The sequence below is a fragment of the Ruditapes philippinarum genome, unplaced genomic scaffold (assembly GCF_026571515.1).
Source record: "Ruditapes philippinarum isolate M1 unplaced genomic scaffold, ASM2657151v2 ctg3382_1_1_1_1, whole genome shotgun sequence".
Taxonomy (NCBI): domain Eukaryota; kingdom Metazoa; phylum Mollusca; class Bivalvia; order Venerida; family Veneridae; genus Ruditapes; species Ruditapes philippinarum.
The window spans coordinates 59,962-78,194 of record NW_026860138.1 but is presented as its reverse complement, the minus strand read 5'-3'; the positions used below and the strand labels follow the sequence as shown (position 1 = coordinate 78,194).

Here is an 18,233-nt window from a genome sequence, read left to right as displayed (position 1 = left end):
TGAATATTTTATGAGAATTAATTCATTTTGTTGTGCTACGCATTTGTTATATGCAAGTTAAAATAGATCAAGAGATGAAACTACGTGATACGCATGTATAATTTTTTAGAAGTATAAAACAGTATAAATGATAAGAATATTTTACGTAACCTAGCTTGGTATATAAGGGAGGCACTGACTATGAGCACACAAGTTACATATCATTTATGCACGGTTAATCCCCTGTGTTAAATAACGTAGAATACATGTATATTATGACTGAATAATTTGTATACTCTAAGAAACAACAAAGACATCTTGAATTTTTCCAAACAATGAATATTTCCCCTTCTTCAGAGCAAACGTATGAAATTGTCCTGACGGATTAAAAAAATTGGGGTATGCCGATTATGCTTACAACTTTCATTGAAATATCAGGAAACGTCAATATTTTCGTAATAACAAAACTGGTGTCATTGGACTTAAAATTCCTTGTCAGGTAACGAATGTCTTGTTCATTAGATGGTCATGATCATTCAAAGGTGTTATATACCTTTATATTTCACAACACAAAGTATGGATATTTCTTTTTAACAGAAATCAAATAAATAGGTTGAGTATTTCCAATATGTAGCAGTAGCCTTATAAATCTCAAATCTTCGTAATTTAGCTGAAATAAGATGATGATTATCATTAAAGATATATTTTGTTTCATTGAAAGTTTAATCATCCATGTTTGTCTTTCTTAAAATATTACAAAAATGTCCATTTTACCAGAAGACAGAATCAGAAACAAGTATATGACTTAGCAGGAAATTACATTCACAACATAGCGAAAAAACAGTCACGTGGCAAACAACAGTTAGGTCACCTAGTTACAATAGAAAACCAGAATAAATTGCTTCTACGTGAATTAAACATTCATCTATTCAATTGTCAATTGTTTGTAAATCATACATGTTATGATATTCTTTTGGCAAAATTTAATTTCAAATCAATACGAAAAATTAAACAATTTACATAGATGGTTCTTTTACTATCTTATTCAGGCATTTAATGACAGTTACCAAGATATCCAACATAATATATGAACGCAATATCCCTTTGATATGAATAATTCAAATTTTCTTTTTTCTAAATAGTAAGGTACGAAAGTTTGTAATTACTTTTATATACACAATACTTGTCCTTTACCTTTATCATTTCTGATAATTTTGCACATTTATGTGGCCTAGAACTGGTTCCATTCTCCACCTAAATCAGAAGTGATACTTTTCTTTGTTGACGACACAGACACTTTTTTCATAGCAAATTGATTTACAGTTGATGTCGAGTTCTTTTTCATCCTCCGATCAAACCGTGGGTCGCGGCTGGTACTCTGAGCCTTGCCTCCCAATTCTGTAGAACTAGTTTCAGGTAAGAACTCTACTTCACCGGGAAGATTGTGGTCGACAGTAGATTCTTGTCTTCTACGAGTAGAATCAATAAGCCAGTATGTATTCATCTCTCCTTTGCCCTGTAAGTACATAAAATATATATTTAATAACAGTTATTTCCCTAAAACAGTTCTGTCCCTTTACAACAAACTTTTTTGTTTATCTATTGATATAAAATATTATTACTTTGAGGAAGATTTGTTTTACATTCGTACAGATGCTAGATGTTTTTCTCTTTTAAAAGCATTTCGAAACAATTCTTTTTATATTTCTCTGCCACCTATACTATGAAATAGTTTGTATTGGCTCTTCGTGTATTGTATTGTTCACTTTGTTGTATCTAATATAGCTGATGATGTCAATTATTTTGATGTAGCATATTTCTGCCACCAGTTTAACATTCTTCAGAATGCTCAGAAAGGAATAGATTTTTTTTATCCCCTTGAAAGGGCAACCATGAGTTTTATAATGTTTTAAGAAAGGTTTTTTTTTCAGAGCAAGTTACTTCAAGCTCAAAACCCGAGTGTGAAATTGTTTGTAATAAAAGTAGCAAAGTAGTATTTTGACTTCCATACAAAATCTAAATCACTATAACAGTACTTTTTGGCAAAATAGACATCAGAATAACAAGATCACGCGTGGCAAACGACTTTTTTCTGGAAACCGTTATCAAATATACATGGTATAGCATTCTTCGAATTTTGATTTCTCGTGTAGGGTTCACAAAATATATAGAAATGAGCACCATGCATTTACCTTTGTTGACACCTGATTTTAGCGACATGATTTAGCTCGGAAGCAGCGATTGAGCGATTTATCGTATACCCCGAAAGAGGTAGCTCTATCGTTTACCAGGCGTGAAGATGGTTCAGATAATTTGGCAATGAGTATTATTTTAGAAACTATAAGAGGATACAAACAATAAAAAGCTTTGATAAATGAAAGTAAAAACATTGCTGTAGCATAATGGGCCTTTATCTAGTGTAACATATTTCAGTTACTGACAAAGAAATACGAAAACGGTTTGCCACATGCACACTCTATCATTTAAATAAAATGACAAACTATGAACTATAAAACAATAAAACTGATTTCGAACTCACTTTGACGACAATTTTACCCCTAGGTAACAAAGTAAACGATCCTGTCTTGCTGAGATTCCTGAAAGTTGATTCGCTGATGTGGATTTTGTCCGCTGAAAATAATTTATAATTTCCGTAAAATAGGGTATCAAACACCAAGAACGTTACATGATTGTACGTTATAGTAAGTAGAGGCCAGTACGAAAAATTTTACGAGCATTTATCTGTTTAACAAGTAATTTAAGATATTTTGCTTCCTATCTCTTCAATGTACATGATGTAAAGAATCAACTGAATAAGTGAAGATTTTACGAAAACTTTCCGTGAACAAGTATTGCTGTGGAAAGAAACATAATCCTTACGATGTCCGTGAGACTTCATTCTTGACGCAGTATTCACGGTGTCTCCGAACAAACAGTATCTTAGCATCACATTTCCAACTACACCAGCTGACACTGAACCTAAAATATAGATTATGTTTTGTTATCTGTTTCTAGCATAGCATTATAAAAATATGGATTGAGAACCTGCCAAAGTAAAAGATTGTACAGTGGTGTATCAAGGCAAATTGAGTTGATAATACTCTAAATATCAATCCCACCTTCTGCAATTCAACGCTAATGGATCCATTGTGTCTGTTTGACTCGAAAGAATAATTAGTCACGCTAAGTATATAAATCAAGCCTAATGCGTTTATGCTAAGTAAAAATAGTTTAGACGATAATAACCGTTCAAATAAGAACTTTGGATCGTTATGAAGATTCTTGTTTCCAAGGTAAAGAGTACAAACATGAAAGTAATGACATTATATGCCTAGGAAATATGAGTGTAACTTCTTTAAGAATTACATGATCTACCTGTACTTATACCAATCATTAAATGCAGTGGATGCTTGGTGTTCATGGATATAAGTGTCTTATACTTCACTGATGACGCTATATCCAAGGCCAGGTAGGCAATTTCTGAAGCGTGTCTGTTACCGTTTGAAGTAGGCACTCCTAAATAAAAAGAAGAATGTTGACAATATATCGAAAATAATAAGGATGGTCACGTAGATACAATAGAAATAAGTACAAGTTTGACATGTTTGCCATTTGCAATTGACCATTTTTGTCAAATATATATAAATATGGCACAATCATTTGTTTAATATATTAACGGAATATTTCGGATCTAGTCGAATTTAAATGTTTTATTTTGAAATGCGATCTATCAAGTCTGTTACGAGAATCTCGTTATACAAGAAAAGCAGCATACCTGATACAACCATGTACGTGTCATTTATTGTCTCCACCTTGTACACGTCATACATATCAATTTTGTCATCAATAGAGGAATAAAGAATATTCAGGAGGTCTATCAGCTCCATTGGAGAATATTCAATACTCAGCTGAACAAAATCTACCACGCTGGTGAACATAACCGTCGCAGATTTGAAGAATTCAGATTCTACGGCACTCTTCCGTTTTAACCTCTCTGCAATCGGTCGAGGTAACATCTGATAAAGGAGAGAATCTGTTTTAGAACGTTCATTGTTGAGTTCATCAGACGCCTTTACGAGGACCTTCGAGTACTCCTGCATGTTACTCGTCAATTGCTCTGCAAAGGCCATGATAAATGGGCACGCTATAATCACCAACGAAGCTGTGACGCTATATATGATGATGTTTTCTGTGTATGCGTCGACTGTCGAATTTATACGCCGAATAACGCGCATAGCAACCGCTTCTTGTAATATGTATAAATAATCCACTCTAAACGTTGAATTGTCGAAATAGAATTCAGCCTTTTCCTTACTGACATAATTTCCTGAGAAGTTGCTGTTTTTAATTTCTGCTCGAAGGCTACGTATTGCAATTGTATAACTTCTTTGGTCTGTTTTTGCTTCAAATAATGGGTCAACAAGGTCGGACAGAAATGTTGCACTTTTGTAGTTGTAGTTGAAACGAAATATCCGCCGGAAGTAGTTATCGTATAAATCAAGATCGGGGAAATTTCCTTGAGCAAAGAACATGGCCCCATAAGCTCGTTCTGCCCCTGTGTCCAACATACACCGTGTAATTTTCTGAAAAACAACAAGTGATTTCCATATGTTCCCAAAGCCGCTTTCTCGAATTCGCTCAATCATCCAATCCATAAAGAATTCAACAATTTCGCTGTAAAATGTGATCTGTCCATATACATCTGGTGTATTTGGATCAAGTTTATTCCTTTGGCTATTTATATGGTTTATAAGCATTGTTTTGGATCTGAAATATTTATTTGCATGGTCTGTGAATTCTAAAGGCCAGCTCCACATGTCAGCAAATGTTTTGTCAGTCTTGTCGTATTCGTCGATCAAGAACGCCTTGGTGCTTGGTCCTATTTTACTAATGTATAAGATGCTCATATCCCGTTCTTTCTGGATCGTGTATATTAGTCTTCCCAAACTAATCGCCCTCAACATCAATGTTTGAGCCTAGAATTGAGAAAAATATGACTGCGGACAATTTCATAATGTGTAAAGACAATATGTGCCTCAGAAATTGTTTCTATTTTATTTTTTCAAATAATTTTCTTTTGTGTGAATTTTCTGTTATAGTTCTAAAATAGTAATTGGCCATTAACTGAGCAAATTTTCTTTCAGTTGCATTTTTGCAGTAGGTGCAATTAAAGTGATTTTGTACTTTGTGTAAAAATTGAAATACAACATTGTTGATATTTTGCTACTCATATCAGGAATAATGTCACTTTAAGCACTTCTTTCAGGTGATAAAATTTTATCCAAATCAAATTATTATTGCGTGTGAAGTAACAAAATTATTTTAAAATGTCAAAAAAGTTTGTGTGATATAAAACGTTCAATAAACATAGTAGAGCACATAACTGAATTTATCGGACAAACACCAATATCTGACTCGGTTAGCGCGCCAAATAAAGGGTTGACTTCTACGTACCCATCCAATAGAATTCAGTATTGTACTCAACAATTCGGGACTAAATCAGTAAAATATTCGATTTAAATTTAAATTGCTTGAATCAACTATGTATCGATGTTTAAATTGGTTATTTAATTTGCTGTTTCGCTGCGCCTATTGTGAGTACAATGTAATTAAATGTAATGTGTCAGGTAAAGGAACACTACAGAGACTACTAGGATTGAATATTTTTATTAGAAATAATGATATATTATCAAATATATTATATGAAACGTAATATTATTAATTTTTCTTAAATCATAGTTGCAATTGAAGGAGCAAAATTCTGTTAAAATGTCAAGAAACGTTATTGTGAGATAGAGCGTTCATTAAACAAAGTTGAGAACAAAACTGCATCTATCGGACTCGTACACAGCTGAAAACCAATATCTGACTTGGTTAGCGCGCCCAATAAAGATTTGACAGCTACGTACCCATCGAATAGAATTCAGTATTGTACTAAAAAATTCGGGACTAAATCAGTAAAATATTCGCTTTAAATTTAAAGTGCTTCAATATACTATTTATCGATGTTTCAATTGGATATTTAATACGCTGTTTCGCTGCGTCTATTGTGAGTAATTAAATGTAGTGTGTCAGGTGAATGAACACTTGAATATTAGTAGGATTGAATTTTTTATTAAAAAAAGATATTTTATCAAACATATTATATCTAACGTTATATTTCTAATATATCTTAAATCAAACAAAATCAATTTTACCAAAGATTCAACTAATGTTGTTGTTCGTCAACACCTTGACAATATCGGTGCCCAAACTAATGATATCAATAATGATACAGTAACCGTTGCGGATTTCGTACGGATGAAAAACCAGTGCCACCCAAAGAAAATTCCTCTCAATCTTATTACTATTGTAAATATGGTTTAAACTAATTTACCTCAACAGTTGTACCCTTTTCCACAATGTTATCTGCAAGTGAGTACAATGTGAAGGTCCAACCTCCCAATATAGGGATAAACATGACTGTCAGGAGTTTCCCTAAATGGATCCATTTTCCTCGAGTGCTCAAATAATCGGCCCGGAACAATCTTCCTGGAATAAACAATCACATAGCTATAAAATAGAAATATAAGCATAAATCACACGAATAACCCGTTATGCTGACGATTAATTTCTATAAAACTCTGACTCAAATAGATCTGGATATAAACGGTCGTTTTATGTTGTATTACACACATTTTTTCTCACTTGCTTAATTAATTAATTAATTATTTTTAATTTTCAATTGCCAGTTTTTTAACATATTCGCGACTAATGCTTAAGAATTTCGAATGATTCTGTATCATTGTATAATAAAAGTTCAACTAAAGCACAATTGTTTTGCACTTTTTAAGCTAAGCCTGTGTAATGCAACGACATCACTTCTAAATAATTATATGTATGGACGTGCATACCATTTTTAGTCGCAACATCAGTGCGTGTATGTGATCATCACAATCAAGGCTTATAATTGAATCATGCCTGATTCTCACTTTTTGCAATAACTGCACTTAAACACAGGCAATTACATTGTTTATTTAAGTATAATTTTGATAACATTAATATTAGATGTAAGATGTTAATAACATAGTAAATGTTGAAACAGTTTTCTTTTAATAAATGTTGGACAACTCAGTTATGACAATAGGCACTGAAAAGAACAATGAGTACAATGTTTATTCGTAAAAAATATCAATATGAAGTTATAATCGAATAAAACGCTCTTTAAAAAGGAGAGTAATAAAACAAATTTAATGATAATTACCACATCCGATGGCTGCTGCATTGTCCTTTCCAATCAAGCTCAGATGTGACAATGAGCTATTCCGTTTAGATGTTCTTCTTAAAAGATTAACAAATCTCTCTCTTAAATTTCACGCTCTCAAGTGAGTTCACATAATTTTTTGTAAAAAAGAAAGTAATTTTAGAGAAAACATGTCATTCCTTCATGCAATGCTTTGATATTGAGAATGACAATTTTGATTTGTTTACAGATTTCGAAATTTTTAACCATTTCTGTTGTTTCTTATAATTACGAGGCATAAAACATTCCATGGGGCTTTTTGAATTGTTTGAATTAAATGTTTAAATGACTTGTAAATTAATTAAATAATTTATGGAAATTATATACAACTTTGTCAAACTTTTAAGTTCTTAAACTTTGTAAGATGAAAGAGAATTAAAGTAATTAAAAAAAATAGATAAGTAATTTTAGTGGAAATAAAGGTAAAGTCTTTTTATTTAAACTATTTTTAGTTATTGATTTGACCTAGCTTTAAACAAGAGTATTTTAAGCATGCACGGCCTTTTTTACAGCAGGTGTTATTTTGAATTAAATTAAAAATATAAAAAAAACTTACATTCCTTTCGAGCTCATTTTTATTTAAAAAATCACCAAAATATGTATTATATACGAAATAATACTCAAACAATTTCAGTGAATGTTTGAAACCATAAAGTATTCAGCCACAAAATGGCCGCCTATGAAGTAGTATTTACGAACAAAATTTACACGTTCTCGGCGTACACCTGCTGGTATCATATTAGTTGAAAATTGTCTACAATTTTATGCTAAATGGACCATTATTGACCATTTAGTCGAAGAATAATACCACGTAAACTCACAGGAAAATATTAAAGGTAGTGTTCAAAATATACCACACTTTAAATGCAGTGATCGGAATATTGCTTATTAATTGAAATAAATGACTTAATCATTAATATTTGATTTAGGTTTTGTGCAATCGGTTGTTTTTTGTTTGTTTTTTTCTTGTTCCTGGAACTATTTTTGCGACCGATCCGTCTAACTGGCTTGTTGAAATAACTCACCTGTTAATAATGCAAGTGATCGGCTCCTGGTCGCGCACGAGTTCTTGGAAATTAACCTTTTAGTAAATCATTTTTATCATAAACAATACTGTCAAAGCTTTTCCTTTAAAGATCCTTTAACACATTTTTTTCATGGTTTTATTTCAAAGATATGATGCTCAAATTAAGATTTGTTAATATTTCACAAAACATACAGGATCTTTAAACGTGACGAGGGCTGATAATCCAGACCTGTTTCTTTTCTGTCTTTTTTTTCATTTTTATTTTTTATCGTCTTTCTTTTTTCTTTTTTGCAAAGGTATGCATCATTATAAACTTAGATCTTTAACCCTTTTTATATATGTTCTTGAAATTATCAAATTATCCAAATTAAAAACTTGATATACACTGTCAAATCACTAAACATGACAACATATTTGAAGGCAGATAATTCTAGATGGCATTTTGTCTTATTTTGATTTTTTACTTCTAATTACTCAAAATCTTTTAAGGTTTACTTCAAACTTATAAATTTGAACTTTAAATATGTGATAAATATTTCAATTACAACGTATTTTTTAAATGCAAGTAACATTTTGATACATATTTAAGTTATGCCTTCTCTATGCCTTGATTTCTTTTATTCGGTAAGGTTCAATATTCATATATTCCTTTTCGCTAAAAAATGTTTCCGTCCTTCAGACTTGCAGGTATGTTTTGTTAACTGCTATGCCTCAAACGTCATCCTCATTCTTTGTTTATTTGTAACCATGGAAATAAGAATTGTCGTCAATATTACAGCCTTAAATAGCAATTAAGTACCAACACATTTTGCAGGTAGTTACCGTGAATCAAATTGTGTTTTACCCATTTAGGTTTTACTTGTGAAATAACCGTTATGGTGTAAACTGTTGTTTCATCGTTGTTAAAATTTATAAGAATATCTATTTTATCAATGCGACCAGGGTGGAAGACTGAGTATTAGGAGACGCTATGCATTTTGGATACATGTGTACAATACAAGAGATTTTGACTATTTTTTCTATGAAAAAAATTACAGGCTTTAATATAATAACATTAACTATTGTTCACTATTGTTTTTGTAATTGCATTTGTTAACATTAAGTTTAATGTGCTGTTATCCTTTATTTATAGCATTATATTGTCTGATTGTTAAATTTTGGCGCAAATTATTTTAAACAGAAAATACTTTCCTTAAAAGTGTATCTTATAACGACTGTTTAAATGATAACAATGGCTTTCGAATGTTAAAGATAATTATATTGTGGTCGATTGTTTTGTTTAAAGTATAGCATAATCTAGGATTTTCACGCAGTAAATTGTTTTTTGTTTGACTTCAGCAGTGTTTATTAATTGATTGTTTTGCACAAATCTGGCATGCAGACAGTGACAATTTAATTATGTTTTGATAAACAGAAATTGCATCATTAGTACATATGTATTTATAGATAAAAAAATTGCTTATACGATATACAATATATAGGTACATTTAACTGCTAATTTAGCACCTTCGGCAGGGCACTGAGCTCAGAATATATTCTTTATATAGCACAATACTACTGCGATATAAAGTCAAACAAAAATATGCTATTAAACACATGTCTATAACTTTAAAATTGCTTGTAGTCTACGTGGTTTACCTGGGCTAATCTTTTAATGGACTGTTTTGTATTTTTGAACTAACAAGTTCTATTTTACATTTCCTAGCATGTTATGTTCGGGAAAACATGGATTACTCATCCTTAACTTCACCGTGTAATATAACATAGGTAATTAATCATCTCAATACTTTACAAACTTACAGAAGGAACGAAGACACCTTGCTTTTTTGATAATTTATATTGGATTTGTGCTTGCAAAATTTACCATGGTTACCAAACATTTTGTATGATGGTGTATTTCGTACATTAGGGAAGAAAGTTACTGTTCTGTAACGGATGATTTACGAGCGATCTGTTGTGCATTTAAAACAAATAAATAAGTAAAGACTGCAGCGTTACCTTTGAGAAAAAGGTGGGAAATATCACAGGCACATTATTCCTCACAATCAGTTAACATGAGTTTAATAACGTTAAATCACTGGTTATAGTGCATGTTAGATCCTAAGCACTTTTGAAAGGAGCGTGGAAAGTGAAATTATCTTTCTTAAAAGTAACAAAATATAAATTAAGCAAAGTAAGTTTTATTGACCTCTATACAAAATACTTAATCACTATATCTGTGCTAATTATCAACAGGAAATAGGAAAACATAGTTGAGGTAATTCACCAATGAATAACGTTTATGAAACAAAAACAAAAACAATATAGACACACAAATAAAAACAGGGATTTTTGAGAAATAAAAACAATAAGTATTACTGGTTAGCTTGCATATGCTAGTTCTAATTTTCCACTCAAAGTCACATAGAAATGTTAGCATCGCCTGTATATCAATGACATAATAATGTCTTGTAGGGTTATCAATCTTTGAAAATAGAACACGTTACGATTTGTTTCTAAACGAACATGTCGTGTTTCTATAAAGGTAAAGGTCTTGTTTATTATAATGTCACCTCTACTGAAAGGGCCAGCCATTTTGACTTATGAGACACCTTTTGCTTGCATACCATATACCTCCCAATTCCTATCACTATGCCAGGCGTCAGGCGGATAGAAATCGGTAACCATTCATTTAAACTACCTCGCGGCTCACGAAGCGGCCATTTCGGAACGAGTCCCACGAGAAACATTCATCCTTCGATTATGTGAACTCAATGTTTAATACCAACACATACGCAGTCGGTAGGCAATAGTCTTTACAATATTGGATTAATATGCAAAATTATAGGACATTTATAAATAATATACTCATTGAACACATCAATAATCATATGATATATTAGTTACTTACTAATCATAAATAAACTTATGCAATTTAACTAGAAAGTTAAAGAACTATCCTGTTTATTTATTTTAGAACTATCCAATACATTTCATTATATCGGCAAGAACAATTTTTTACATTTTATCTAACGATGGCCAATGATATTCCCAGATTTCATTTTATAATTTAAAATGACCAAAAAAACATTTCTTATATTCAATTCTTCCCTGTAAATGTTACATGAAGTCAAACTGATTTTAGGGACTTCAGTCGGAATGACAGCTTTTCTGGGAAAAATCGACCTTTAATTACCATGACATTATATAACAATGCAATACGCAATTAATTTTGCAATTTAATGAAACAGCTTACGTAAACAATTTATTTCTCAGAAAAAAATCATAAAGGGAAGAAAAAATACCAGATAAAGAAATGTATGACAATGTCAAAGTCAATCATTTTGCTACAAAATTGTAGCAAAATTAAAATAAATAAAACAAGGAGCAAAGGGTTTCACATTTGGAAGTCAGTTTAGTCATCAATTCATTTTACATGAATGCATGGACATTGTGATATCGATCTTAATATGCATTGCATTGTTAAATGGTTTTGATTTTGTAACAGTTACACCCATTGTAAATCAGAAAGCTTGGGGAAAATATCAAGGTATAAATTTTCAAGGATAATTTGGAGGAAAATGTCTGACAAACTGTACTCAAATATACTAATTCTTTGAAACATCCGAATATATTAGTCTAGCATTAAATAGCCCTGAAGAATTTAAAATATTACATGTATTAGTTGAATGCCGATAATGCTTCACACTTACTTTATAATATTAGAAAACGGTTTATATTTTATATATTTAACTAATAAAGATACAAAGTGAATAAGAAACTACTAATTTACCAATAACTCAGGACAGATTATAATTTGTGTAAAAGCAGTGAAAACTTGTGATTATTATAAGAACCTGATCTATATAGTCAGTAGACAATGCTTCATGCATAATGTATTTCTACTTTATCCATAGTTGGTCCTAAGTCAAATCTAGGCCAGTCCATATCAAAGTTTAATTTCACTCTACGTTTCAAGGCTGTATATCAAATAGGAAAATATAAGATCGTTTCCTGGCCAATTTAGACCCAACTATAAATAATCATAATAACGATCTACCAAACAATGTTTTTTTCGTCAAAAAGCAAAGATCTAGCTTTCTGGATTTTGGAGAAAATTCTTTTTTTCGTTTTGTGCTACTGATAAAAGAATATTCATGACCCGCTAACCGGGACTTATTTTCTACCCTTGGGACATAATTTGAAAATCATTCTAAAGGTCAACATTATGTTGTGAAAAATTAATTTCAAATAGATCTTTCTTTGAAGTTTTAGAGAATACTTTTCCTATACGATTTTAATATACATATATATATGTACATATTGCAATCTTTGACACCGAGATTGTGCTAATCAAATGTCTATTATTTGAAGGAACTTTGTGAAGGTGCATTGTTTCATTGTCATTGTTCCATGTCAAAAATCTTACCTTAGGACTTTGTCATTACAGAAGAGAAGTGAAGTATTAATTACTATAATATAAAACAAAATCAATGTCCCTTGAAGCGGGGGCATAATTTGAACATTTTTGAAAAAGATTTCGTGTTTCGTGCCAAATACCATAGCTTTAACTTTTATAATTCCAAAGGACAGGAATTTTTTACTATTTGCATCCAAGGATATACACACTAGATGCAATAATTTAAACAACTTTGTTAGAGAATCAATAAATGATATTCCACATAACTCATATGTGGTCTTGTTATTTCAGACAAGGAGAGAGGGCAAAGGATAATTCCTGTGAAGTTTTGTTGATTGGCTCTATAGTAAGAGACCATCCGAGAGATAATTCTACGATCAAACCACTTTGTGTTTTAAAAGTCTGATATCTTACATATCAAATTTCATCGAGACCCCAAGCTCAAAATCAATGTGGGTCCCAAAATTCAAAATGGCCACCAAGATGGCGGCCGAATTTAATAAAATATTCATATACTCGTATATTTATGTTGAAACTACCAAATTAGGATACTCTTATCATTTTTGTTAAATAGAAATATATTTAAATGAACTGATTGTTTTGAATATTTTTTTTATGAACAGAAGGATAAAATAACAAATTTTCAGCCATTTTATTTTGAAAAATGTATGAAAAATCGGATAAATTACTAAAAATATTAAGATCAAGTTTCAATTTTCCTGGTGGTTCAAATGAGCCATCAAGTATATCAAACATCATAATTTAGTTAATAAATTTATTGTATATTTTGTCATTTTACAAAGCTTTGCTACACCTTTTCTTTGTCTTACTGAGGCGACGCCAAAAGTGAGTAGGGTAAACAGACCTTAAATGTAAATAATGGTTAACACACACACTGCCTCTGTGCAATCCCAACAGAGTCACTGTAGAGAAAAAATAATTTGAAACCCTACTGATGTTTGGCTCAATTGCAGCTTTATTTAAGAAATACAAGTACAATTTCTCATTTTTATACATTTAACCTTTTACCTTATGAGCATATTGTGAAAAATGGCCGTTTTCATTTAAAGGTCTTTTGTTATAAGTTCAAACTACCATGGAACTTTAAAAATTGCTTTAATACTGATGAAACTTTGCACAAATGTTAAATGGACCATAGCCTATGTACCTGCATGCTCAATCGTAAATTTCCTGTTACCATGGCTATCTCAAAATTGTGAAAAATCACTATTTTGCATTGTTTTGTTTTTGTTTGTTTGCCTTTTTTTTACATCAAAACTGATCTCAAAGTCCTCCAACTTCTGAATGGATTGAGAAACAGTAAAGGGCTTTTCAGCGTTGGTAACACGTTACCTTTATATCGACCTGAGGTAATTTTAAGACTGTCACATGTCCAAAATTTTCTTGGTGATGTGGGACCTTCCCCTTTCAAACCCCGAACAGAAGGGGGCACATCCCTCTGCTTGCAACCTCTTGATGTACCTTTTTGATAAGGGAGGCGCCGAAAAAGTGATCACTTTTTTAATAGAATTTCTCATACGAGAACCAGTATTTGGGGCTTAAATAGAACATTTTTTTCACTGTTTGAGGCCTCAAAAAGAAGTGGACGAAAAGCCGTAAAAACACGTCTTTATGAGATAAAAGGTTAAATTAAGATAAACGCAAAAAATTATCTAATTACATTGGTACCTGTGACATCATTTTCTAAAATTCATCGAATTGAATTGGAGAGTTTATTGATTTCTTACTGTAGTCTGAATTTTAAACAGAAATCAGACCGATTTGGATTTTAATTCTGATAAAATAGCTTTTACCTTTTCTTCAGCATAATAACAGATTTCTCACAAGAGTATTCCAGCCACCAAAATAAGTACGCACAATTTATTGCAAAAATAAAAAAACCATGGTTCAATGATAAACGATAGAAAGCCGTTAGTCGTTAGAATGTTTATCTTTAATATTCGAGCATTGTCCAACATACATCATGAAATATTTTGAGTCAAAGCTACAGGTATTAGATCAATTCATCATCCAAGCGCAAGTCATGGAAGTCGTATGTTTCAGATTTAAATGCAAATATCCCTATAAAGAAAATATGGGACACAGTTAGATAGATAAGCGGTAAATTAAAAAAAATCCCACTACTTAGTTAATTGTAATCTAATAATTGTCAAATTGCAAAAACACAAAACGTAATTAAGAAAACATTTGCAGAAAACGAACTCTTCTTCAAATAATTATTTCAAATGAGTTTCTACAGCATTAAGTTTCTAAAATTATAGGAGAACAAATAAATTTCATTTCAGCAAATGACAAAATTCACAAATCTCTCTTTTCTTTCAAAGGTTTGGTTGATTCGATTAAAAAGCAAAAGATACAGCAGCAGGTCGAGTAGTCATTTACTATGATTTCTTAAACACCTCCTACATCAATCTCTGGAATTACTGCCGTTTTGTGCCCTTCCTAATATATTTAACAACATTTTGTTATCTGGTGAATTTCCTTAAAGTTCGAAAGGAGCTGTGGTTATCCCATTATTTCTTAACGTGAAAGGGATAGCACTGACCCTGCAAATTACCGTCTAATTTTACTTACAAGCTACTTATTCCAAACAGTTGATACAATGGTAAATAAATCCCTGTTATAGTATTAAGAAGTTAAAGGAATAATTTCTAGCTTTCAGTCATGTTTTCGTGAATAACAGAGTTCCAATAATCATCATATTCATCCCGATTTTTTATAAGAAAATCTTAAATAAATAAACAACACTCGGCTTTATTTTTATAATTTCATATGATCTTGTAAAACCTTATGATACAGCATGGAAACATGGTATTCTTTAAGATATAAAGGATGCAGGATTAAAAAGTAAACTTCAAATCATCATTTCTATCGTTCTTGTCGATAGAAACTTTAAAGTAAGACTTCATCTTCTGATGAAAAACTTTCTGTTAAACACGCAGCTAAGGTATCATCAACTGATAAAGGTCATGCTTTAACCAAATTATAGCTATAATATTTTAACAGACTAAAGGAAGCTCGCCTCTTCGTTAAAAGGATAGATTAGAAAAACTTAAAGTAGACACAAAGTATATTCTTCAAAATGTTGTAGATGTTTCTCTTTGAACTTCATTTTTCCAGAAGTTCAAATAGTCTATCAAATTTAAAGAAGTCATCCATTTCTCACAGTGTTATTTAAGACCATTTTTCAAACTTCAAAGAACGTCTAGAATTTTTTCATAAATTACACAGACGATTACAAAGATTGTTGCGAAGAAGGTGCAGTTGTCTATAGAAATCATTTTACATCGTGAATGAGACTACCTGGTGATTTATCTATATTTACTGCTGAAACAAAAGCTTTTAATTTAGCCATGTCAAACATTTAACAGCATGATAATTTGTAACTTTTTCAGATTCACTGTCTGTGATATTTTATATCAATCAAAATAGAAATTTTGATAATATTGTGGTAAAGAAGCTATTTTGTGATTTCATGATATATTAAAAACATGTCAGTAAAATTATGTTGGATCCCAGGCCACGAAGGAGTACAAAGATATGAAAAGTGTGACTAAAGAAACCTTAAAAACACAACCTTTACTGTTTCCAAAATTGTGAATTTTAACCTTCATTAAATAAACTTATATAATCTGAATGGAAATCAAATTTGAACAAATGATATAAACCCCTGACTGAACGTGTCACCATCTGTCTCTCTCTCTTATAAACCACCATGATCAGGTTGGTCTTCTGAGATGTTCAACATGACACAATAGAGCAATACATTCTCATCTTTTAACAGACCATTATGCTGAATGCTATGGTCTTGCAAAAGTTCATCATATATATATTACCGATTGAATACACTTTCGCAACTTTTTGACCCATTTTCTTCCTTGATATTGATCGACTACTTAAGCGATATTAACCTGTATTATAAAAGTTATTTACTCTCTTTTTTTTTACCTTTTTATGTTATTTCTTAGGTTTAATATTCCTATATCAGCAAATAAATTGCCATTAATGTAATGTTTGGCAATGTGCCATTTAACCAAAACACACGATCATAAACTAATAAAGTGTCATTATCAAGCTTAACTTAAGTAAGCTTAGGAGCTGCATGCCTCCAAATTCATACTGAATTTCAGGAAAATGTTAAAAATATATTAGAAAGTAAAGTATTGTCAAGTGAACAAAGAAAGAAAATTACACTTTCAAGCAAAATTTATTAGGTAGGTCAGAATATGCAAATATAGCACTTACAAATACCTGAAAAATACTGCAAAATCATGGATTAATTGCAAATAACATTTAATTTATTTCTGGAATTGTGAATAACTTAACCTTTCTAAAATCAGTAAAATACTTTTTTTGAAGTTGATTTTCTGGAAAAGTATCTAAGCGCACATGGAGGCAATTAACTTGAATTTCTTTTAATTTTTAAAACAATGTGAAGTTGACCACTTTTTGAATTTGGCACCACAGAACCCTTTGATTTCGATATAAGCCAATACATAAAGTCGAAACAACTCTTGGTCAAAGCAAAAAAAGCTGATCCAATATTTTTTTGATAGCTTTTGTAGACAAAGTTGTTGCCAGCAAAAAACATGTATGTTAAAGTTAAGATGTAGCTGTAATTAGGAAAATGGCTACCGGCGATAAAAGTAGAAATGTGTCATTAAATTATCAAATTTTAAAGAACTTCTCAGTGGTCACCGTATAAATATTGTTCTTATATGGATAATAAGTTATTAAAATTGAACTTTTAAACTTGGTTTTATTTAGAGATATAAGGTGAAGTCCGAAATATCTAAAAAAGCTTTAATAAGAGTCATTAAATTCAAAACCATAAAGATCCTAAACTGTCGGTCATAATTACAACAATATCTGATGCCAAATTTCATATCAAAGATTTTGTTTGTATGTTTAAAACACAAAAGAAAAACATATAATGCTAAATATTGCATTATTTTGCAATTATTATAAATTATCGAAAGCGTATCTCAAATAACTGGATTTTGGCGGCCATATTGGCGGCCATTTTGAGTTTTGCCGCCATATTTATTTTAAGGTTGGGGTCTCGATCCAAAATAGCAAGACATACATCAAACTAGGATAATCCAAAGTGGTTTGCTTTTAGAATTAATAGAACGAGTATATATACTTTGACCCTAACTTTTATTGGAGATGTTACTTAAAGAAATATTTAACCACATAGTGACGCACGGCCATGGACGACGGACGGAGAATGTTCCAAAAGCTCGCCATGGCCATGTTGTGCTTCTTTTGACTAAATGTATTTTTGAAATTTACCAAGCATTTCAATTAACTGGCAAGATTCCTGTTTGACAAGGCATTTTGATTAAATGAAAGGTACCATCACATCCTAAATATTAGGAAAGGCCCTTTTAGGTTAATAATTCAATTTCAATATTCTGATTTATAAATACAACAACTCAAATAACGAAATCTTAAAGAATGCCTAAAACGACACATTGTTGCAGACTCGGTTTGATTGAACCTGTTTCAGGACGGTAATGAAA

General features: G+C 31.2%; 1 protein-coding gene across 1 annotated transcript; it reads right to left on the bottom strand.

Moving 5' to 3' along the window:
- Nucleotides 1–917: 917 nt before the first annotated feature.
- LOC132759004 (receptor-type guanylate cyclase daf-11-like) lies at nt 918–7,834 on the bottom strand. Its single transcript, XM_060750728.1, has 8 exons — nt 7,818–7,834; nt 7,223–7,299; nt 6,356–6,510; nt 3,755–4,955; nt 3,355–3,495; nt 2,860–2,958; nt 2,519–2,610; nt 918–1,495 (listed from the first exon to the last, which is right to left on the bottom strand). Exons 1-8 carry the CDS (start codon nt 7,832–7,834, stop codon nt 1,211–1,213), a joined length of 2,067 nt encoding a protein of 688 aa, XP_060606711.1. The 3' UTR covers nt 918–1,210.
- Nucleotides 7,835–18,233: the final 10,399 nt, after the last annotated feature.

Excerpts from the sequence above, each read along its gene's own strand:
- LOC132759004 (XM_060750728.1), bottom strand. Across the intron at positions 4,956-6,355 it reads AAAAGGGTACAACTGTTGAG|GCTCAAACATTGATGTTGAG; the intron begins GTAAATTAGTTT and ends TCTCAATTCTAG. Across the intron at positions 1,496-2,518 it reads GGGGTAAAATTGTCGTCAAA|GGCAAAGGAGAGATGAATAC; the intron begins GTGAGTTCGAAA and ends ATGTACTTACAG.